At 42.3% G+C, this 19,137-nt stretch overlaps 1 protein-coding gene and 1 long non-coding RNA gene across 8 annotated transcripts in view; one reads left to right on the top strand and one right to left on the bottom strand.

The window, feature by feature from the left end:
- Positions 1 to 1,458: 1,458 nt before the first annotated feature.
- KIF1B (kinesin family member 1B) overlaps positions 1,459 to 19,137 on the top strand; it is a 136,918-nt gene continuing 119,239 nt past the window's right edge. For all 7 annotated transcript variants that reach the window (XM_039235000.1, XM_039234998.1, XM_039234997.1 and 4 more), the window contains exons 1-2: positions 1,459 to 1,760; positions 17,455 to 17,635. In XM_039235000.1, coding sequence (XP_039090931.1) covers positions 17,530 to 17,635 — 106 coding nt within the window. In that variant the 5' untranslated portion in view covers positions 1,459 to 1,760; positions 17,455 to 17,529. The remainder of the gene's footprint in view (positions 1,761 to 17,454; positions 17,636 to 19,137) is intronic.
- LOC120233648 lies at positions 4,660 to 10,101 on the bottom strand. Its single transcript, XR_005528876.1, has 3 exons — positions 9,991 to 10,101; positions 7,990 to 8,123; positions 4,660 to 4,820 (listed from the first exon to the last, which is right to left on the bottom strand). It is a non-coding gene; the product is annotated as an uncharacterized LOC120233648 (long non-coding RNA).

Genomic DNA, 19,137 nt, shown 5'->3' with positions numbered 1-19,137 from the left:
ATGCACTTCTGTTCATTAGCCCATTGGAATTTCACTTTTCTTCTGGCTTTCAGGAAGCTAAGAGCCGAGTTTTGTGCTCAGTGGTGGCACATTCCCTGACTCAGCTTTTTAATATTACTTTTCTTTCTATGCACCAGGTCTATGCATATAGCCTTTCTCCCTCACCATACAGCCTTTTATTATGTTTTGTTTTAATTATTAACTTTACTCCTAGGTTAATGGAAGTTATGTCAAATCCTTTTGCAGGTAGGTGGAGTTGAAATTCTAAGTAAAATGAGAAACGTTCAATAAATGTTGACTGGATAGAGAGCGTGAGGACTTTAGTGGGGATGGGGGTTATCCCAAATCATTAGTGTAGGAAATTAACTTCGATGTTTTAGAGTCTGCTTATAAGTAAGGCTTTGTACAGCCAAGACTGTATTGCATTCGGGGCGAAATCCTATTTTACTTTCACTGTTAGTAAATAAAAAAGCATTTCACAACCTAATAAAATAACGGTGCTTGGCATGATAACTGCACATATATGCCGTTGACTATTCTATTTCATTAAGTACTGAACTGGACCGCTCACGAACAGTTGTGGGCTTTTCCTTTTGAGCGGAATCTAAGTCTGATTTCTAAAAAATCGTTACTAGACTGTTTGTGTCCGGGTTGCTGAATTCCAACAACCCCTTCTTCAAGGGCATCTCCCAGAGGGGAGTTCGGGTCAATAGCTCAGGGACGATACAAAGCATTTTGTTCCTTTACTCACGGCCCTTAGCCGGTCTCCCAAGGAGACGAGTGGAATGCCCACTAAGTCATGCTTTTCCATTACTCATTCCGCCTTTTCTCCCAAGGTGGCGTGTGGGAGGTGTTGTGATCGGGCTCGATAAGAATAGGCCGGGAAGCTTGCTGCGGGATAATACACTCATCTCTTTGCGTGTTTCAATTCCGCCAGCGCCGTGCTCGGCGGCTTCAACGGGTGAGCAGCTTCCAAACGGACAATGACTCCACACTCGGCCGCCTCCCATTAGCATCGCAGCCCCTCTGAAGGCGCCAGGTCCCCCCAGTCCCGCCCCGCCCCACTTGGCCGAGCTTTGTCCCCTTACATGGTGGATCATCAGGTGGGTCAGGCGCGACTACTGCCGACTAACGTCCTCCGCGGGTCAACCCGGAGGGGACTCTGCCGGGCTCCCCAACCCCGCAGCCCCGCACCCCCGCACCCGCGCGGGCTCCTGGGCCGCCAGGAGGCGCCCCGGCATCTCCGCGGCTCCTCGGCCCCGTCTCTGTCTGGCCCACCTTTCGATTGGCCGGCTGTCCCGAGCTTTAAGCCCCGATTGGCTGCTGCCCGCGTCAATCGCGGACGTCGGGGCGGGCCGAGGTGACGCGCGGCTGCCGGGCTCGGGGCGGTGTCCCGCGCGGGCGGCCGCGGGCGGGGCTTCGCGGGGACCGACACGGGTCAGTCAGACGGCAGCAGCCCTGGGAGGCGCCAGTGCGAGTCCGAGCCGCTCCTCGTCCGCCGCCGCCGCCGCCGCCGCCGCCACCGCCGGCTCCGTCGCCGCCGCGCACAGGCCTCCCGCGTTCTTGCCTTCCCCGCGCCGCGGTCCTCGATGCGGGGCCGGGCCGCTGCGTGATGGGGCTGCGGAGCTGCGCCCTGCGGCTCGCGGCGGCAGCTGCTAGCGCTGAGGAGCGTCGGTGCCGGGCCCCCCGCGCCCCCGCGCGCCGCCTCGCCTGCTGACCCGGCCCGCCCGTCCGCCCGTCGGTCCCGCAGCGCGGCTGAGGTAAGGCGGGGGCCCGGGCGGCGGTTGGCGCCGCGGCCGCGGGGCTGGGGAGGGGGCCGTCAGCGGGGAGGGGCGGGCCGGGGCCGGGCGGGGTCCGAGCGGAGGAAGCGCCGGGCCGCGCGGGGAAGCCGCGCCGCCCCAGCGGGGCGCGGACTGGGGTGGGGCGGGGCGCGGCGCGGCGGGGGACCCTCCCGGGCCCGGCGAGCCCCGGGCTCGGGTCCAGCGGCCTGCGGGGCCCCCCGCAGTGCCCTGCACCTTCCCTCCGCTTCCCCTGAGCTGCGGGCCCCCCGGCCTGTGCCCAGCGGCCAGCCCGCCCGCCGCCGTGGGTCTGTTTCGCCTGCGCTCTCTGCGCACACTGCGGCTCCGCGGGGCCGGCCCTGCCCGGCCTGCAAGCCCCCCATCCCCTCTCCCCACCGGGGCTGAGACTGGGAATGTGCTTGTGCCCCCTCTGCCAGATGGAAGTGGGAAGGGGCTCGGCGCGCCGAAGGGGTGGGGGCGGGGGCCCAGGGCGCGGGGACTGGAGCGGAGCGCGATGGAAGGGAGGGGGCGTGCGGGCTGCCGGCCAGGCGCGAGCAGGGCTGGTGTGGTCTCGGCGCCGAGCAGCAGCCCGGGATTACTCTGGCAGCCATATTGGGAGGATGATCTGACAAATCCTTCGGTGGCCAAGACCGCTTGCTGGAAGGCACCTAGTGACAGCCCTGGCAGCTCCCAGGGCGCCTGGCCGCGCCAGAAGCCGGGCAGTGGGGGTTGGGAGCCTGCTCGAGCGAGCTAGTCATTGTTCGCGCAACACGACGCGTTCCGGCCCGAAAACCGAACCCGAACTCCCCGAATCACTTTTTCTCCCTTGGCGTATCGCTACGTGAGCGTCTAGGGGAAAGTGCCTTCAAGATGCCGTTCTTGTTGGGGTGAAACGCTGTGTTTGTGTATCCGCCTTGTATGGTCCGTGCTGGGGCCGTGGAGGGCCCGATGATGGTCCTTACGTGTACGCGAGCTGAGGACCGCTAAGGCCAGCCTTCCGGCCTGGAGGCTTCGAGTTAGTGTCCTTGCATTGCATGGACAGATTTTTCCGAGTAGCTCACCACGCAGAGATCTAGTAAGCTGGAATATTCTCCTAGTGACCGAGGCGTGCAGCGGTATTTATGACGTTGCAGGTTGTCACCTTTGTGGCATCTGGAGGTAGCCGAAATTAGATTGTCAACAGATCCCTTGCTCACATGTCTCTTACTGTTCTAGGCAGCTGTTGTGCCAACACTGAATAAGTCGCTTTGTGTCGTAGAAGGGTCTGTCTGAGGCCTATGGAAGTATGCTGATTGGATTTGAATAGCTCTTAAGTGATATCAGGGTGGATATTTTATTTACAGGCTGGCATTTTGTCAGCTAAGCTTAGTCATAATAAAATCTTAGCCTGTGTTCTCTTGAGTGAGGTGGTGCTTTCTAATTAACTTGGGGTGGCTGTTGGATTATGGGGCACGCGGAGTTCACATAGTGTGAGGATGGAGTATAAGGGTTGTACACACCTGGGGATTGTAAAGCCGGTCCGGAAATGATCAGTGACCCGAGACCGGATTTCGTGTGAGCCTATAAATCTGTCTGCTGCGTGCTCCATGTGGACAGGGCCTGGAGAGCTGCAGACCTGTCTTCTTTGTTAAGTTGAACTATCTAAACGTTTTCAGGTAAGATTTTCTAAGAAAAGTCTTAATACTTTATTTTTACCTTTAAGCTTTGCCTTTAAAACTTAGTTGAATCAAAAATGGTGTCAATAGAAACTAGTGCTTTTTGTATTACTTTAACTTGGGAGAAATACAGAACGTGTGTTTTAAAATCCCATGCCCCAATTAAGAAACTGTTTCTAAGTTGAACATTTTTACAACTACTTTATTAGTAAAAAAGACCTGAAGAATTGTGGTTAGATATAATTTCAGCGTTTAATAAAATGAGACCTGATTGTGAACCTGATTTGGAGGCAGAATTTTACAAATCTGTGCAGCTCTGCTCTGATGAATGTTTTTTCCAAAATTTATCCAATTAAGTACAGCTTCGAAGGCTTTAAGCAGACTATTTTTCTTTTCAAGACCAGTCATGAATGCAGCTTTTCCTTTTTTCTCTTTTCTCTTTCCCACTTTGAATTTGTGCAGGGAATAAACTCTCCAGAAGAGTGCCGACAATCTCTCTCCAAGACAAAAGCTTTCTAGCCGGCTTCCCTGCTAAGGGCTTGTTCTGGGTACAAAGTAAAGGATAACAATAGGCCCTGCCTCCTAGTTTGTCAACCTCTTCCCAGGCTGCTAATCACAGCAGGTCTTTTCCAGGAGTTAAGCATATCCTTTTGATCTTGTAAACTGATATGATAGAATTTTACAAGGCTCTGAAGTGAAAGGTAGAGCCTGTCTACTTCATGTAGTTCTCTTTGAAAGATGGCCTTGTTGAAACAGAAACTGGTGAATCTCTGCAGTTCATAAAAGTATGAGTAAATATACATACTTTTAGAACTTTTCTCTGCGCAGCTCCTTGGAATAGAAGATGAGCAAAGCAGAGGTGACAGTGACGAGGAAAACCTTGCAAAAGAGTTTCTCTTTGAGGTGGACATTTTGGTTAATGGCCCATTGATTCATTTATGCTCACTTTTATGACATTCATGACCAGTTTATTGACAGTGCATATAGAGATTTAGTTCTTTACCGTCAAGGCACTTCCCTTTGTATACAGACATGGTTAGGTCAAGTTAACTCCCAATTTAGCGTACTGCTGCCCATACCGTGGTGGTTTCCATGGTTTTTATAGTCAGAACCTTTTCCCCTTTGTATCGTCATATAATACTTCTCTAGTGCTCAATTGGTACTTTTATGATTGCTTTGTGTTTGTTTGTATATGTGTTTGAAGTCAAAAGATTGTAAATGTCTAATGGATTAAAATTTTTTTTATATTTAATACCATGTTGTCTATGCCAAAGCATACCATTCAGCTGTACCATCCTCTACCATTGCTCTGTTTGATACCACTGACACTTGGATTAGTTCTCCTTTCCATCTGAATTTCTGACGTCATTCTGGCAGATGTCAGCAACTGTACAAATAACAACAACAATATTGACAAAATGGTTTACTCATATTGAGCTCTTTCTAATGTGCCAGGCTCTTTTCTAAGCACTTTACATCATTCACTAAATTAATCCTTGTTTTAAAAAAAAATTTTTAAAGTTTATTTATTTTGAGAGAGAGAAAGAGAGAGAGAGACAGTGTGAGTGGGGGAGGGGCAGAGAGAGAGGGAGAGAGAGAATCCCCAGCAGGCTTCACATTGTCAGCACAGAGCTCGATGCGGGGCTCGAACTCACAAAACTGTGAGATCGTGAGCTGAGCCAAAACTGAGATTTGGACGCTTAACCGACTGAGCCACCTGCACGCCCCTCTAATTTAATGCTTGTAACAACCATACGAAATAGATACTATTATCCCCATTTTACAGATGAAGAAACAGGCTAAGTGACTACCCCCCTCCCCTCCTGGGTCATTAGAAATACCTAAACTCTATCCTGAACTTCTGTAACCAACTACCTTTAACTGTAAAATTTCTTGACTTCAGCTCAAGCAAACGTTGGCTTCATGTTGTTTCAGTAACTCACCGTTGTGGCCACATCTTAACTTATCATCGCCTTCAGATCTATCTTCAGATCTCTAATTGGCCTACAGATCTGAATGAAGCTCTGATCATTTACAACTCTCACTTCCGTCTCTCTGTCCGTGTGCTCTTCCTCCTCAAGTCTCCTGGTTTGGCAGCCTCTTCCAGCCTTTCCTTCCGGGTAGCTTGTGGGGTGCGTGGTGGCTCCAGCTATTTTCTCACTGGCACTTGCAGTTTTTAATTCTTATTATTCTGCAAGACCCATTATGCACATGCCAGCCTTGCATCATTCTTATCACCCATACCTTCTATTTTTAGTCTGGCAGGGAGATATCTCACAGTGCTGGGGGGTAGTGCCACAATCAATGCCTTAGGTCTCCTCCAAATTGGTCTTTGATGTCTGTTGTAATTCTTTTCAGTTCGCTCTCCTGTCCTCCACAGTGACTTTTCTAAAATTTTGACTCAAGCGTCCCCGCTGCCCCATGTTTGGCATAAAACCTTACCTACCACCTCAGGGAAGAGAAGGCATGAACTCCCCCCTCTCCCTTTCCTCTGCTTACAGAATTCTCTGCCTTCTTTTTTACCTTCTTTCCTCCAGTCCAGAGAAGAGTTACTCTCCCTGACTTAGCTAATCCCTCAGCCCGTGTTCTGGATGTTAGCATCGCCTTGTAATCTTAGGGACTTGCTGTATTGGTTTCTTTTTTCCCCTTTTGCAGTTTCTCTACAGTCCTACTTTAGGGCCTCTGCTCTGACCTAGAACACTCTTCCCCTGAAAGCTGCTTGGCTAACTCCTTCACCTCCTTCAAGTCTTTGCTTCCGCCTTACCACCCAGCAGGCCTCACCTGACCGCATTTAAGCACCTACAGTGTTCCTCCCCACCAGACGCCGGCCTTTGCTGTACTTTTCCCTTCCTCGTAACGCTTATTATCATGTAGCATTTTGTATAAATTACTATTTTAATGTCCCCTCTCCCCCTCCTAAGATGTAAGCTCCTGCATGGCAAGGATGTTTATCTGTTTCATTCATTGATTTATCCCAGACTCCTCGAACTGCCTGTCAGATCGTAGGCACCTAGTAAATAGCTGTGGAATAAAGTTTAGAAACATGCAGATCTCTCCTAATAAAGAAAGGGAAGCAGGGAGGAAAATCCTTCCTTCATTGTTTCCTCCTGGCTGTCAACTCTCCTGCCCCTCACAGACAAGTTCTGGAAGCAAGGAGTGTACTTGTGTTTCCACTTCCTAGCCTCCTAATTACTCCCCAGCCCACCGCACTCTGGCTTTAGTGGCCTCACTTTGCTGACGCCTGCTCTTGCTCTGGTTCCTGCCTTTTACCACCGAAACCAGGGGACACACTTCCTGCCGCCCCAGTGCTGGAAGTTCACCCCCCCTCCTTAATTCAACTTTTGTCTGCTTCTGTTTGGTGGGTCTGGTTTCAGATCTTGGCCTGCTTTTTCTGGCCACTCGACACCGTTATCAAATTCATTCAACACACGTTTTTGTATAATTTTTAGGCTTTTGTTTTTAGGATCTAGAATTTTGACATAACCTATTTCTGATGTTAAATAGCAGAATATGTTTATTGACAGAACGTTTTATTTGTTTATAATTTGTGCCACTTACCACTTCTAAAGAGGATTTGAGCAGCCTACCGCAAGTACCATACATACAGTGGGGCTGTTAAAGCATAGATAAAAAGCAAAACTCTGTGTAACAGAAGGAAAAACTAAAACATATTACAGCAATTTATGTAATGTGGTTGTTATTTAGTTTTGAAACTTAGAAGTCAAGGTAAAAAGGGAAAGATAAATTATACATACATATAATGGCAATGTATAATGGGTCATCAAGAGAAACTTTTTATAAGAAATTTGAAAATTGTAAGAGAAATGTGTTATAGACATACTGATATAAGGATATACACACTGGGAGGGTTTTTTTTTTAAGTATATTTATTTTGAGAGAGAGAGACCATGTGAGCAGGGGGAAGGCAGAGACGGAGGGAGGGAAGGAGAGAGATTAAGGGAGGTTCTCAAGTAGGCTCTGCACTGTCAGCACAGAGCCTGATGCAGGGCTCAAACCCATGAAACCTTGAGATCATGACCTGAGCTGAAACCGAGAGGCGCTTAACTGATTGAGTCACCCATGTGCCCCCACACTAGATGTTTTTAACAGGTCTTTAAATAAAAGGAAAAGATGTTTTTCAAGGACCTTTTTAAAGAAAGTAATCCAACCTGCTTTTCAAACTGTGAATACATTAAAATATAACCAGTCTTTTATTTTTTTTAATGAAGGCTATGACTAATATGGTTCAGATATATAACTTTATGTGAAGATAAATCAGAGCAGAAAACTCATTATTAAACCTTGTGAGAGTCTGGAATACTTGTATTCTGTGTTGTCACCTAAATGAAAACATATCTATTAAACTTTTCATGCTGGTTTACCATGTGGCAAGATTGGCATGTTATCAACACATGGAAAAGTCTGACCTGCATTTTTGCCCAGGTAGTAAGCTACCTCCCGGGCAGGGAGCTGCAGAGGTGTGGCCAGGAGCAGATTTTAGAAGGAGGGAACCTTGACTCATACCAAATTTGAATTAATGTCTGATTGAAACTTACCATTTCTACACTATAGCCGAGCTGAGTTGATTTCATTCTGGACAATCCCAGGAGAAGGTGTTGTGTCATTCGCTTTGACAACAGGAGAGCTTCAGTGGAATGTTGGGATTTGAGTGGGAGAATTCCCAGCAGGTCTGCCGAGAGAAAATTATGAGATGTAGCTTCGGGTAATTGACTTACTAGAGTTTAGCATTAACTATCCTTTGAAAGAGCAAAACATCACTGTCATTTGGAATAGTTTAAGCCATAGGAGCTGCTGTCTCTTATTTATGAGAGTACATGGGTGAGTGTGAGTGGGGGAGGGGCAGAGGGAGAGAGAATCTTAAGTAGGTTCCATGCTCAGTACAGAGCCTGAAGGGGGCTCTATCTCACTACTGTGAGATCATGACCCGAACCAAAATCAAGAGTTACTTAGTTAACTGAGCTACCCAGGTGCCCCTGTTTATTCTTATTTTTGAGTAAGCTCTGTTCCCAACATGGGGCTCAAACTCCTGACCCCAAGATCAAGAGTCACATGCTCTACCAACCGAGCCAGTGCCTAGGAATTGTTGTCTCTTGATGTGCCTCTTGGTTTCTGAATAAAATCATGTTACGAGTGAAAAGGAGGATCCTATATTTCTTAATTGCAGCAACAGTTAAATAATGAATTTTGTGCTCAGATTTATCTTTATGTAAAGTTATATATCTGAACCATATTAGTCATAGCCTTCATAAAAAAAACTGGTTATATTTTAATGTTGTATTCTCAGATTGAGAAGCATGTTGGATTACTTTTTTAAAAAATGTCCTTGAAAAACATCTTTTATTTAAAACTGCAGTGACAGTTTTTAAACTGGATTTTAAAACTTATTTTAGAGAGTGGTTAAAAGAAAACAGTTGGGGACCCTGGATGAGCTGGTTTAGCCCCATTTGAGATTGAAAATCTGATCTGTCAGGAGACTTTGTGCAGTCTGATTCTTGGCACTGGGTTAGAGTGCAGAAAGAAGCTTTTCCAACATGTGATTCGTTTTGATCTTTCACAGCGTGGCTCATGGCTGCTTTTTGTTCATAGAGTCAAAGACCAAGAGTAAGCAGGTAACTCCTACACAAAAATAAATTCTACAAAATAAATTCTTACCTTTTGGGGGGCCATTTTATCAGTATAGCCATGACCAATGACACAGAGTATTGGGTCCTAAAATCTGCCTAGTCCTCATGGAAAGTAGTGGACTGAGAGATGCAAAACTTATAATAATGAAGTTTTCATTGCATCTCAAAATGGGCTCGCTAGCTACTGATGCTGACTTTTGGGTACCTGTTCATTCTTTAGGTTATAATTCATTGTTGAAACCGTAATTCAGTGGAAAAGATGATCATTGAAATAGAGTGCTTACTGCTGTTGTAAATCTGCTGCTATTGTGTGAATATTGAATTTGAAAGACTACATTTCTTGGTTAAATTCTATTTTCGATTGTGACACACATGCACTGAATAATGTGTCTGTGTAGGAGAGTTAAGTGAACCACTGATTGCAACATTGGGCAAAGTGGAATAAGTAGAAAAATGGAAGAATCAACACAACATTTCTAAGAAGCAAAGAGAAAGAAGGTCTCACTTTTAGCTCAAAAAGGGGGCATGTTAAGGAATGTATGACTTCATGCGTTTTGCTTTATGGTGACATTTGACCTTGTGCTGGAAAGATGTGGATGTAACAGATTGAGAAGGGGGATTGAGCTTCCAGGAATTGCACATTTGGTGTAGTACGAGGATGCTTGGTGGAGAAGGCTTGAAGCTGGCCAGCGAAAATGGAGACTTTGGAAGCAGATTGGATTGTGGAGGCCCGTGGATTTTTAGGGTGTGTCCTGAGGCCACAGTAACCAATGCAAGGTTTTTAAAGAAAGGAAATGACATGAATTGACTTATGTGTTAGGGATATAATCTTGGCTCTTTTCTATAGAAAAGGGATACTATATAAAAGCAAACCGACCAAAAAGTAGTTGTATTTTGTTCCTGTTTACTCACTTTGCTCAAGGGTTAATTTGAGAATTAGTCTTCTCCTTGGGCTCTCAATAGTCCAGGGAACCTCTGAGGGCAAGTTCAGTTGCACAAGATCAAAGTTAAGCAATTGGGCAAAAATTCAGAAAAATTAAAATAACTTGGACCTAACGACTTTATTATCCCTTTATTGTTAGCGAATGCTTCTGGAATTTTTGCTCCATTCCGCTTTCCTGATGCTTCTAATTGTGTGTCATAGGAAGGAAAACAAGTTAAAGGAACAGTCTAGAACTGAGGCTGTGTAAGTGATTTAGAGTACGTGTGATTGTCTTTCCTGTCTTTCTTTCTTTGGCTGTTCAAAGCTTGCAAATGTATTTTTATGCTAATTTTAAGAAGTATTGTTTTCCTATAACTTCCTGAAAGTATTCTGTAATAATTGTTTTTTACTGGAATTTAAACCTGATTTCAGATTTATATAATTGGTAATTTTTCTTCAAGAGCCTGTGAATTTTGAAGCTGTAATTCTATTACAAAAGAGATACTGTGTATAGTGGGAAGTAACAAAGTAACATTTTTCTGTGGTCCATTTAACTATAGTTTCCTATTAAGATGTAAAAATTTTAACTCACTTGTGAAGATGGTTGCAGTTTTACCTTAGGACAATTAAGTCAGAAACAAAATATTTAGGTTCAAATTGTTTGGGAAGAGTAATTTTGTTATTTATTTGGGGAACAAGTTGTTTTGTTTTGTTTTTAGAGGGCACAAGTGAGCGAGGGGCAAATAGAGAGTCTCAGGAGGGACAGAGAGAGAGAGACACAGAGAGAGGGGGAGAGAGGAGGGCTCAACCAGAGTGGGGCTCAAACTCATCCAAAGTGGGGCTCAAACTCATGAACCGTGAGATCATGGCGTGAGACCAAGTCAGATACTTAATGATTGAGCCACCCAGGCGGCCGGGGGGGGGGGGGGGAGTAATTTTAAAATGTACTTATCACTTCCAAAAAAGAATGACTTAACATTTTTAATTAGGAAAGAATTTGAAATTAATTTTATCTTTTTTCCTTCTGATCAGATACTTCTGTTTTTATTTTGCAACAACTTATGGTTTTTATTAATGCCATTCAAAGCATCAGTCCATTGAAACAATAACTAGGAATTCAACTAAAATATTTTAACTACTATATTCAAGCCCCTGTATCTAGGGGGGATTAGAAACATGACTAAAATCCTGTTCTAGTCCACAAGGAGCTTAACATTTACAGTAGAGGTAAGAAAAGTAAATAACTTGCCCTAAGTAAGGCCAGTGAATTGAGTGGTATTAAATGGAGAAGCATCAGCATTTGGTTTGAGGGGTGAGGAGATCCTATGAAGGCTTTAGAGATAGGTGACATACAAGAAGATCCTAGAAAAAAATAAATTAGATTGGTAGAAGAAGGTCACAGTGGGTAGAAGGAGCGTTGGAGCAAAGGCACAGGGACAGAAAAACATGAGATAATTTCAGGAAGCCCTCTGGTGGGCGGTTGTTAAGGAATGTGGATAGAAGGCAGTGTTTTGTGGGCTTGTAAACATAGGTGGTTTATGTTGCAGAACACATTGGATGCCATTGTGAGAAGTTCAGCCATTGCTTGGTAGACAGTAGAGAAACTTTGAGGATTTTTAAGTGGACGATATGAACAAACCTGTGCTTCAGGAAGACCAATTTGGCAGTATTGCTTGGTATGGATCGAGTAGTTGAAAGTGGCAGTATTGTGTAGTAGAATTGGGGTAGAAGGAAGAAAGAGAGAAAGTGGTTAAAGTTAACAATCTTAGGTAAGAAGTATTGAAAATATTAAAGGGATGGTAGTGGTAGAAATGGAGAGATTTTTCTATGTAAAAGCTATATAATTTGGCAATTGATTTGGTGGATGGAAGAAGTAAGCAGATATTAGAGATGTTAGTGTTTGGTTCCTCATGACAAATACATAGCTCTTTACATTTAAATTTATGCAAGGAGGTTTCATTCTTTGTTGTCTAAATCTGGCAGCAGCATTCAGTACTTGGTAGGCTTTGGATAGACTACAAAAGAAGAAAGTTTTGTTTTTTAAATTTAAATATCTATACAGTAATGGTGGACACTTTGGCAAACTTGTTTCTTTGTCTTCCCCAATACAATTCTTTCTTTTCTTTTCTTTTTTTATTTTTCCTAATAAATTTCTTAACATCATCTGATACTGAGTCTATGTTCAGACTAATATGATTATCTAAAAAATGTGTTTCTGCAGATTTTCTTAACTAAAAAAAAAATCGTTGCAATTTATCTGACAACACAAGTTTCTTTTATTACCTCTGCATGCTATTTATTTGAAGATACTTGGTGACTTGACCTGTAGATTTTTCTGTATTCTGGTTTTGGGTGATTGTGTCTTTTAGGTGTCAGTTACATTTTTTATTTGCTCTCCTAGGTGGTTAGAGCTGAGGCTTCATCTCTTCATTTTTTTTTTTTTTTTTTAAAGGAGGCAGGGTAAGAATACTTACTAGGTGGTGCTGTGTATAGCACATGTTGGAAGTATAGACCACCCAGGTGTCTCACTTTTAGTGATATTAGGGTTGATTATTAGCTTCAGATATTGTCAGCCTAATCCAAGCAATACAGTGTTCCCACATTAGGGTGCCTTGGGTGGCTAGGTCGGTTAAGCATCTGACTCTTGATTTTGGCTCATGATCTCAGGGTTTGTGAGATCAAGCCCCATGTCAGACTGTGTTGAACATGGACCTTGCTTGGGATTCTCTCTCTTCCTCCCTCCCTTTCTCTCCCCTCCCCCCCCGCCTCTTCTCTGTGCACACTCATGCTCTCCTTCAGAATAAAGAAAAGAAAAACATTCCCATATCAACCAGCCTTTCATCTATGGCTTTTTTTCTTTTCTTTTCTTTTCTTTTCTTTTCCTTTCTTTTCTTTTCTTTTCTTTTCTTTTCTTTTCTTTTCTTTTCTTTTCTTTTGTGGCTAGTGACTCTTGTTGCGGAGAGGTTTTGTATCAGTAGGGTTGGAAAAATGGTGACATTCCAACTTTGTCATCTCTTCTGCATTTATTAGCTGGACTTCTTTTTGTGAGAGAAGAACTTGCCCTCACCAACTATTTGGCTGTCCTGGACTATAGTATATATAGTATATACAGACTGGGTGTATGCTCAATTAATTTATTTGCCAATTTTAAGAATGAGGTTTTTTTTTAAAGTATCATTATGAACTCATGAATTTATTTATTTATTAAAATGTTTTGTTTTATTTTTGAGACAGAGAGACAGAGTGTGAGCGGAGGAGGGTCAGAGAGAGAGGGAGACCTAGAACCTGAATCTCCAGGGCTGTTAGCTCTGGGCTGTGAGATCATGACCTGAGCCAAAGTAGGATGCTTAACTGACTGACTGAGCCACCTACGTGCACCTGAACTCATGAGTTTATATATTTGATGTTTTTCAGTCCATTTGTGGTTTGTATGAATGTAATTTCATGCTCTAAGTATTCCATCTTTGGGAGCTCCTTTGAGTTGGCACTGGTGTGCTTTTGCCATGACTCTGTTCACTTTTGATAGACTTCTTGCTTGTGATCACACTAAAATATCTCAGGATCATCTTGAAAATTCTCCACCAGACTTGGAATTAGCCATTTTTTCAAGAAGCCCAAGTTCAAAGAGTTTTTTTGAAGCAGTAGGAGTTTCACTTTGGGAAGCTATTAAGGAACAATACAAGATAGAATGCAGTCACATAAAATGATAGCAGGGTTCTCATAATTTGTTTGGGGATATAAGTGCTCCAGGAAATACCAGTGATTCCTGGATAGTTTGGATAGTCATTTGGGAAGAAGTAAGACTGGAGCTGGACATCAAATAGGAGAAATATTAAAATTGTAGGGGAGAAATTATTCAGAAGTATGAAAGAGCCATGTATATGGGATAGTAAAGGAGCTTGACTAGAACACAGAATACCTTGACTTTGGTCTTGATGTTGTAAGCACTGGGAATAAGAGAAGGTTCTTGAGTTTGGAAGTGAAATTGAAAGTCATACGTTAGAAGGGTTAATATTGCAGCAAGGTTAAGCAGTTGTGTATGGCAGGGTTCTCAGCTAGAGATTTGCAACATAATCTTTGAAAAAATAAAAACAAAAACTCTGTACCTGGGACTTTTTTCAAAACTGTTGCATACCAGGCTCATTTGTTTTTCAAAAGACCCCTGTGTGAATCAGTTTTGTGCAACCCTATGTAAGGACTATTGGATTAAAATGAAAAGTTCTAAGAGCACTTCCACTATTGCAGGTATGGTAGGCAGAGGTAGTGAGGAGTAGGGTTAGGCAGTGTCAGTGGGTTAAGGTAATGGCAATGAGAATGAGAGGAAGGAAGTGATAGAAAACAGCAAATTTATGGGTTTTTTTAATATTTATTTTTGAGAGAGAGAGAGACCATGAACAGAGGAGGGGCAGAAAGAGGGGGAGACACATAATCTGAAGCAGTCTCCAATCTCTGAGTTGTCAGCACAGAGCCCAATGTGGGACTTGAACTCACAAACCACAAGATCATGACCTGAGCCGAAGTTGGACACTTAACCGACTGAGCCACCCAGGTGCCCTGCAAATTTATGTTTTAAAAGTTTATAGGAGTACCTGGGTGGGTCATTCGGCTCAGTGTCTGACTCTTGATTTCAACTCAGGTCATGATCTCACAGTTTGTGAGTTCGAGCCCCATGTTGGGCTTCACACTGACAGCACCGAGCCTGCTTGGGATTCTGTCTGTCTGTCTTTCTCTCTCTCTCCACCCCCCTCCCTCTCTCTGTCCTTCTTCCCCCTCAAAATAAATAAACTTAAAAAATTTTTTATATAGTATATCATTAATAATTTTAACACTAATAAAAACATTCAAAGAAAAAGATACAAAGAGGACTCCAAGATTGGGGTCAGATGGACATGGGAAGATTGGCGGAGATTGCTAGTTTGGGGGAGAAGATAATGGAGCATGTTGAGGGTTCAGGTGGTAGCTGTATATCAGAGTGAACTCCTGTGTGGGGGTTGAAGTGTGTTCTATGTCTTCCTTTTTCTGAATGCTTCATTCACTCTTTTGGCAGAGTACTCAGCTAGTGACTATGGGTGATGCTGTATTGACTGGAAGGGCAAATAACTTTAAGTTTTTATTTGATAGATGTGATTACAATAAATGTTTGATATATTAAACAAAAACCATCTGTTGAATGTTCAATAAAATGGGAAACAGACTGGAAAAACATCCTAGCAAATATAAAAAAGATTAATATCAATAAGTATTACAATTAATTGAAACAAAACCAGGCAGAAGACTTGAACAGATAATTCTCAGTTAACCCTTGAACAACATGGGGATTAGCAGTGCCCTCACCCCTGTGTAGTGGAAAATCCACGTAGAACTTCTGACTCCCCCAAATTTAACTGCTAACAGCCCACTGTTGACCAGAAGCCTTACTGGTAGCATAATCAGTTGATTAACACATATATTGTATGTTATATGTGTTATATACTATATTCTTACAATAAAGAGAAAAGAAAATGTTAAGAAAATTATGAGAAAAAATACTCAATTTCTTTTAATGTTTGTTTATTTTGAGAGAGAGAGAGAGCGAGAGCAAGGGAGCATGAGCAGGGGAGGGCAGAGGGATAGGAGGAGAGAGAGAATCTCAAGCAGGCTGTTCGCTGTCAGTGCAGAGCCCAATGCGGGGCTCAAACTCAAAAACTGTACCTGAGTTTGAGACCCACATTGGGCTTCACACTGATAGCGCAGAGCCTGCTTGGGAGTCTCTCTCTCCCTCTCCCTCTGCCCTTCCCCTGCCTGCTCTCTTTGTCTCCCTCTCAAAAATAAATAAATAAACTTCAAAATATTAAACAACAATAATAAAAAAAAGCTTACAAAAATGTGAGATCATGACCTGAGCCAGAATTAGAGTCAGACAGTTAACCAACTAAGCCATCCGGGTGCCCCATGAGAAAATATATTTACATTGGTGTACTGTATTTATGGAAAAAAATTCACGTGCAAATGGACCTGCATATCTCAAACCCATTTGTTCAAGGGTCAACTGAAATTCATTAATTCACTCCTTCGACAAACATTTACTGAGCTCTTATATCAGGCAGTGGTCTAGATGGCATCAAACAAGATCGCTGAGCATTCGGAGGGGAGAGAGATGGACAATAGACGTGTTCTGAAAAACAAGAATTTCAAATAGTGCTGTTAAGAAAATAAGATAGGGTAATGATAGGGTAGAGAGTGGCTTTTTGGTTTTCAATTTTGTTTTGATTGAGTTTTGCCTTTTCTTATTGGAAAGCATTAGTAGTTGTACAGCTGTAGTTTAGGATTCCTAATCTCTACTTAATTATGTGGGAAAATTAGATTGAAGTTTTATTGAGGTTCCCTGATAGTTGGACTTAAATGTGTTTCTCTTTTTTTTAGTTTTTTCTTTTGTTTGGTTCTTCTCAAGGACATTTATATAATAGAGTACAGATTGAGATCTGTTGTCTCTTGTGGAAATTACTTATGTGGGTTCTTTTCACAGAATAGTGTTTGTTTTGTTCTGTTGGGAGGGAAACTATTCCTCTGAAAAATGTTCAAATTTTTTCCTGTGGCTTCATTCAGTAATGAAATGTAGTGATTTGATTTTGCCATGAGTCACTAGCATATTAGAGGATAGAACCTGGGTTTCTTGGAAACTTCTCTGCTTATTGTACAGGATGGTTGTAAGGGTCAAATGAGATGCACGTGAAAATTAAAGGAATCCCTGGATAGTTAGAAGTTGAAAGAGCTGGCTGGAGCTTATCTTTATCCTTTGCTGTTTAATTATATATCATGTAACTGAATGTTTCATAGTGTAATTAGAGTATAGGAAGTTCAGAGCATTTCTTTAAAGGAAGGTAATAAGCGGTTTTGCAGATGGGAAGTAACTTGTTTAGGGAACTTTCTTTAACAGATAAACATTTGTGTTTTTCATACATTACTGAAGATCGATCCAGAAAAACAGAGCAAGAAAGATGCCTGTTATTTTGTAGTTATATATTTTTTTATTATTAAGTTTAGGGACTTTTTAGGTATGAGAAAGAGCTAGTTGAATAGGAAAATAAATTTAGGTCTTTAATATTAATTTGGAAATTTTTGAGAATATAAGATCTACAGGAAGAAAAGGGATGAGGTTTTTAGAAATGGAAATAGAAATAATACAAAGATTGGGGCACCTGGGGGGCTCAGTTGGTTGAGCCTCTGATTTTGGCTCAGGCCATGATCCCATGGTCCATGAGTTTGAGCCCCACATCAGGCTCTGTGCTGATAGCTCAGAGCCTGGAGCGTGCTTTGGATTCTGTGTCTCCCTCTCTCTCTGCCGCCCCTCATATAAATAAACATAAATTAAAAAAAAAAAAGTACAAAGACTTACATGAATAGCCCTTAGGCTCACGTTAGCCCATGCTTCCTTTAATTCTTACTATCTGTGTGGAATTGTTTTCTTTTTGAAGGAAACTTGAACATAACTTCAAAAGAAGATTTGATACTTTATTTCTGGACTGCATACATATAACAAGACCATCAGAATGTCGGGAGCCTCAGTGAAGGTGGCTGTGCGGGTTCGGCCCTTCAATTCTCGAGAGACCAGCAAAGAATCCAAGTGCATCATTCAGATGCAAGGCAACTCGACCAGTGAGTACATGTTGTGTTCTGTCAATTATATCTCACCTTCCTATCTTTTCTCTTCTTAATGTGAACAGAATAAATGAACATTTGGGTATTAACACTTTGGACTTTGTTATCCTGAATGATCTACTATGTGCTTCCCCCTGTGATTTTTGCTTTAGCATATTTAAATATGGACTATTTAATTTGTTCTTTACAATTGAGAAATACCTAGAAAATGGAACTAATTTAGCTAGAGTTATTAAGTTAAAATCTTTTTTTTAATTGTTTATTTTTGAGAGAGCGAGAGAGATTGAGTGAGAGCGAGCAGGGGAGGGGCAGAGAGATAGGAAGACGCAGAATTGGAAGCAGGCTCCAGGTTCTGAGCTGTCAGCACAGAGTCTGACATGGGACTTGAATCTATGAACTGAGATCATGACCTGTGCTGAAGTTGGTCACTCAACTGACTGAGCCACCCAGGTGTCCCCTAAATTGAAATCTTAATGATAATAAAGGTGTAAGCAGTGATTTTTACTTAACCATGATGTGAAGTGTATCTATTGAGGCTCTAAGATTATTTTTCTTTCTTGATTTTAAATTATTTTTCCTTCTTGACCTTGCCAAGATGGTCTTAAAACTTACTCTTCTTCCTTACAGTGATTCTTTGAGTCAAACAACAGATATAGCTACAGTTGATAATAAATGTACAAATTTATTACTAAAATTATCAATAATAATTTGCGTATAATTTTTTTACAATAAAACTATTTCTTATTGAAATTGAAGTCATTACTTTCTAGCTTCTTTATATATAATTGCTTAGGTAAAAAATGACTTAAGCTGCTTTATTTTGTACTTGTGTTAATAATTAATTGATACGGATATGTAGGCAAATTGTTATTTAAAATAGTGGTAGTTTCTACTGTCTTGAAGCCTACAACTTTGTGATAAAGCAGAATCATTGTTCTTCCAGACACAAGTTAATGCCGAGTTGTTGGGGAAACCATTCTGATCCCCTCTGTATGTGGGCCATTTGCCAGTGTTCTCTGTAGAGGATTCTACCAGTGGGAAATGAAATTATATATTTAAGGTGTACAACATGATGCTTTGATATGTGCATACATTGCAGAATGATTACCACAGTCCAAAGTAATTAACCTATCTATCACCTCTCATAATTACCTTTGTGTGTGTGTGTGTGTGTGTGTGTGTGTGTGGTGAAAACACTTGAGGTTTATTTCTCGGCAAATTTTAATTATACAGTATATTATTATTAACTGTAGTCACTATGCTGCACATTAGGTCTCTAGAACTTACTCATCTCATGACTAGAAGTGTGTATTTTTCTTTTTTTTATAATCAATAGCTTGCCTTTGACCCTATCCCTAGCCTCTGGTAACCACCATCCTGTTCTCGGTTACTATGAGTTTGCCTTTTTATTAGATATTTTTAAAAGATGCAAGAGTGTGAATTATATCCTCTGAGTAATTGTAAAAGAAAAGGATGCAAAATTTAGTACTGAATTGTAC

This window comes from Hyaena hyaena, unplaced genomic scaffold, assembly GCF_003009895.1.
Source record: "Hyaena hyaena isolate Hyena2069 unplaced genomic scaffold, ASM300989v1 scaffold_94, whole genome shotgun sequence".
Taxonomy (NCBI): domain Eukaryota; kingdom Metazoa; phylum Chordata; class Mammalia; order Carnivora; family Hyaenidae; genus Hyaena; species Hyaena hyaena.
Note: the sequence above shows the minus strand (reverse complement) of the source record. Positions and strands in the feature narration are given on the sequence as shown.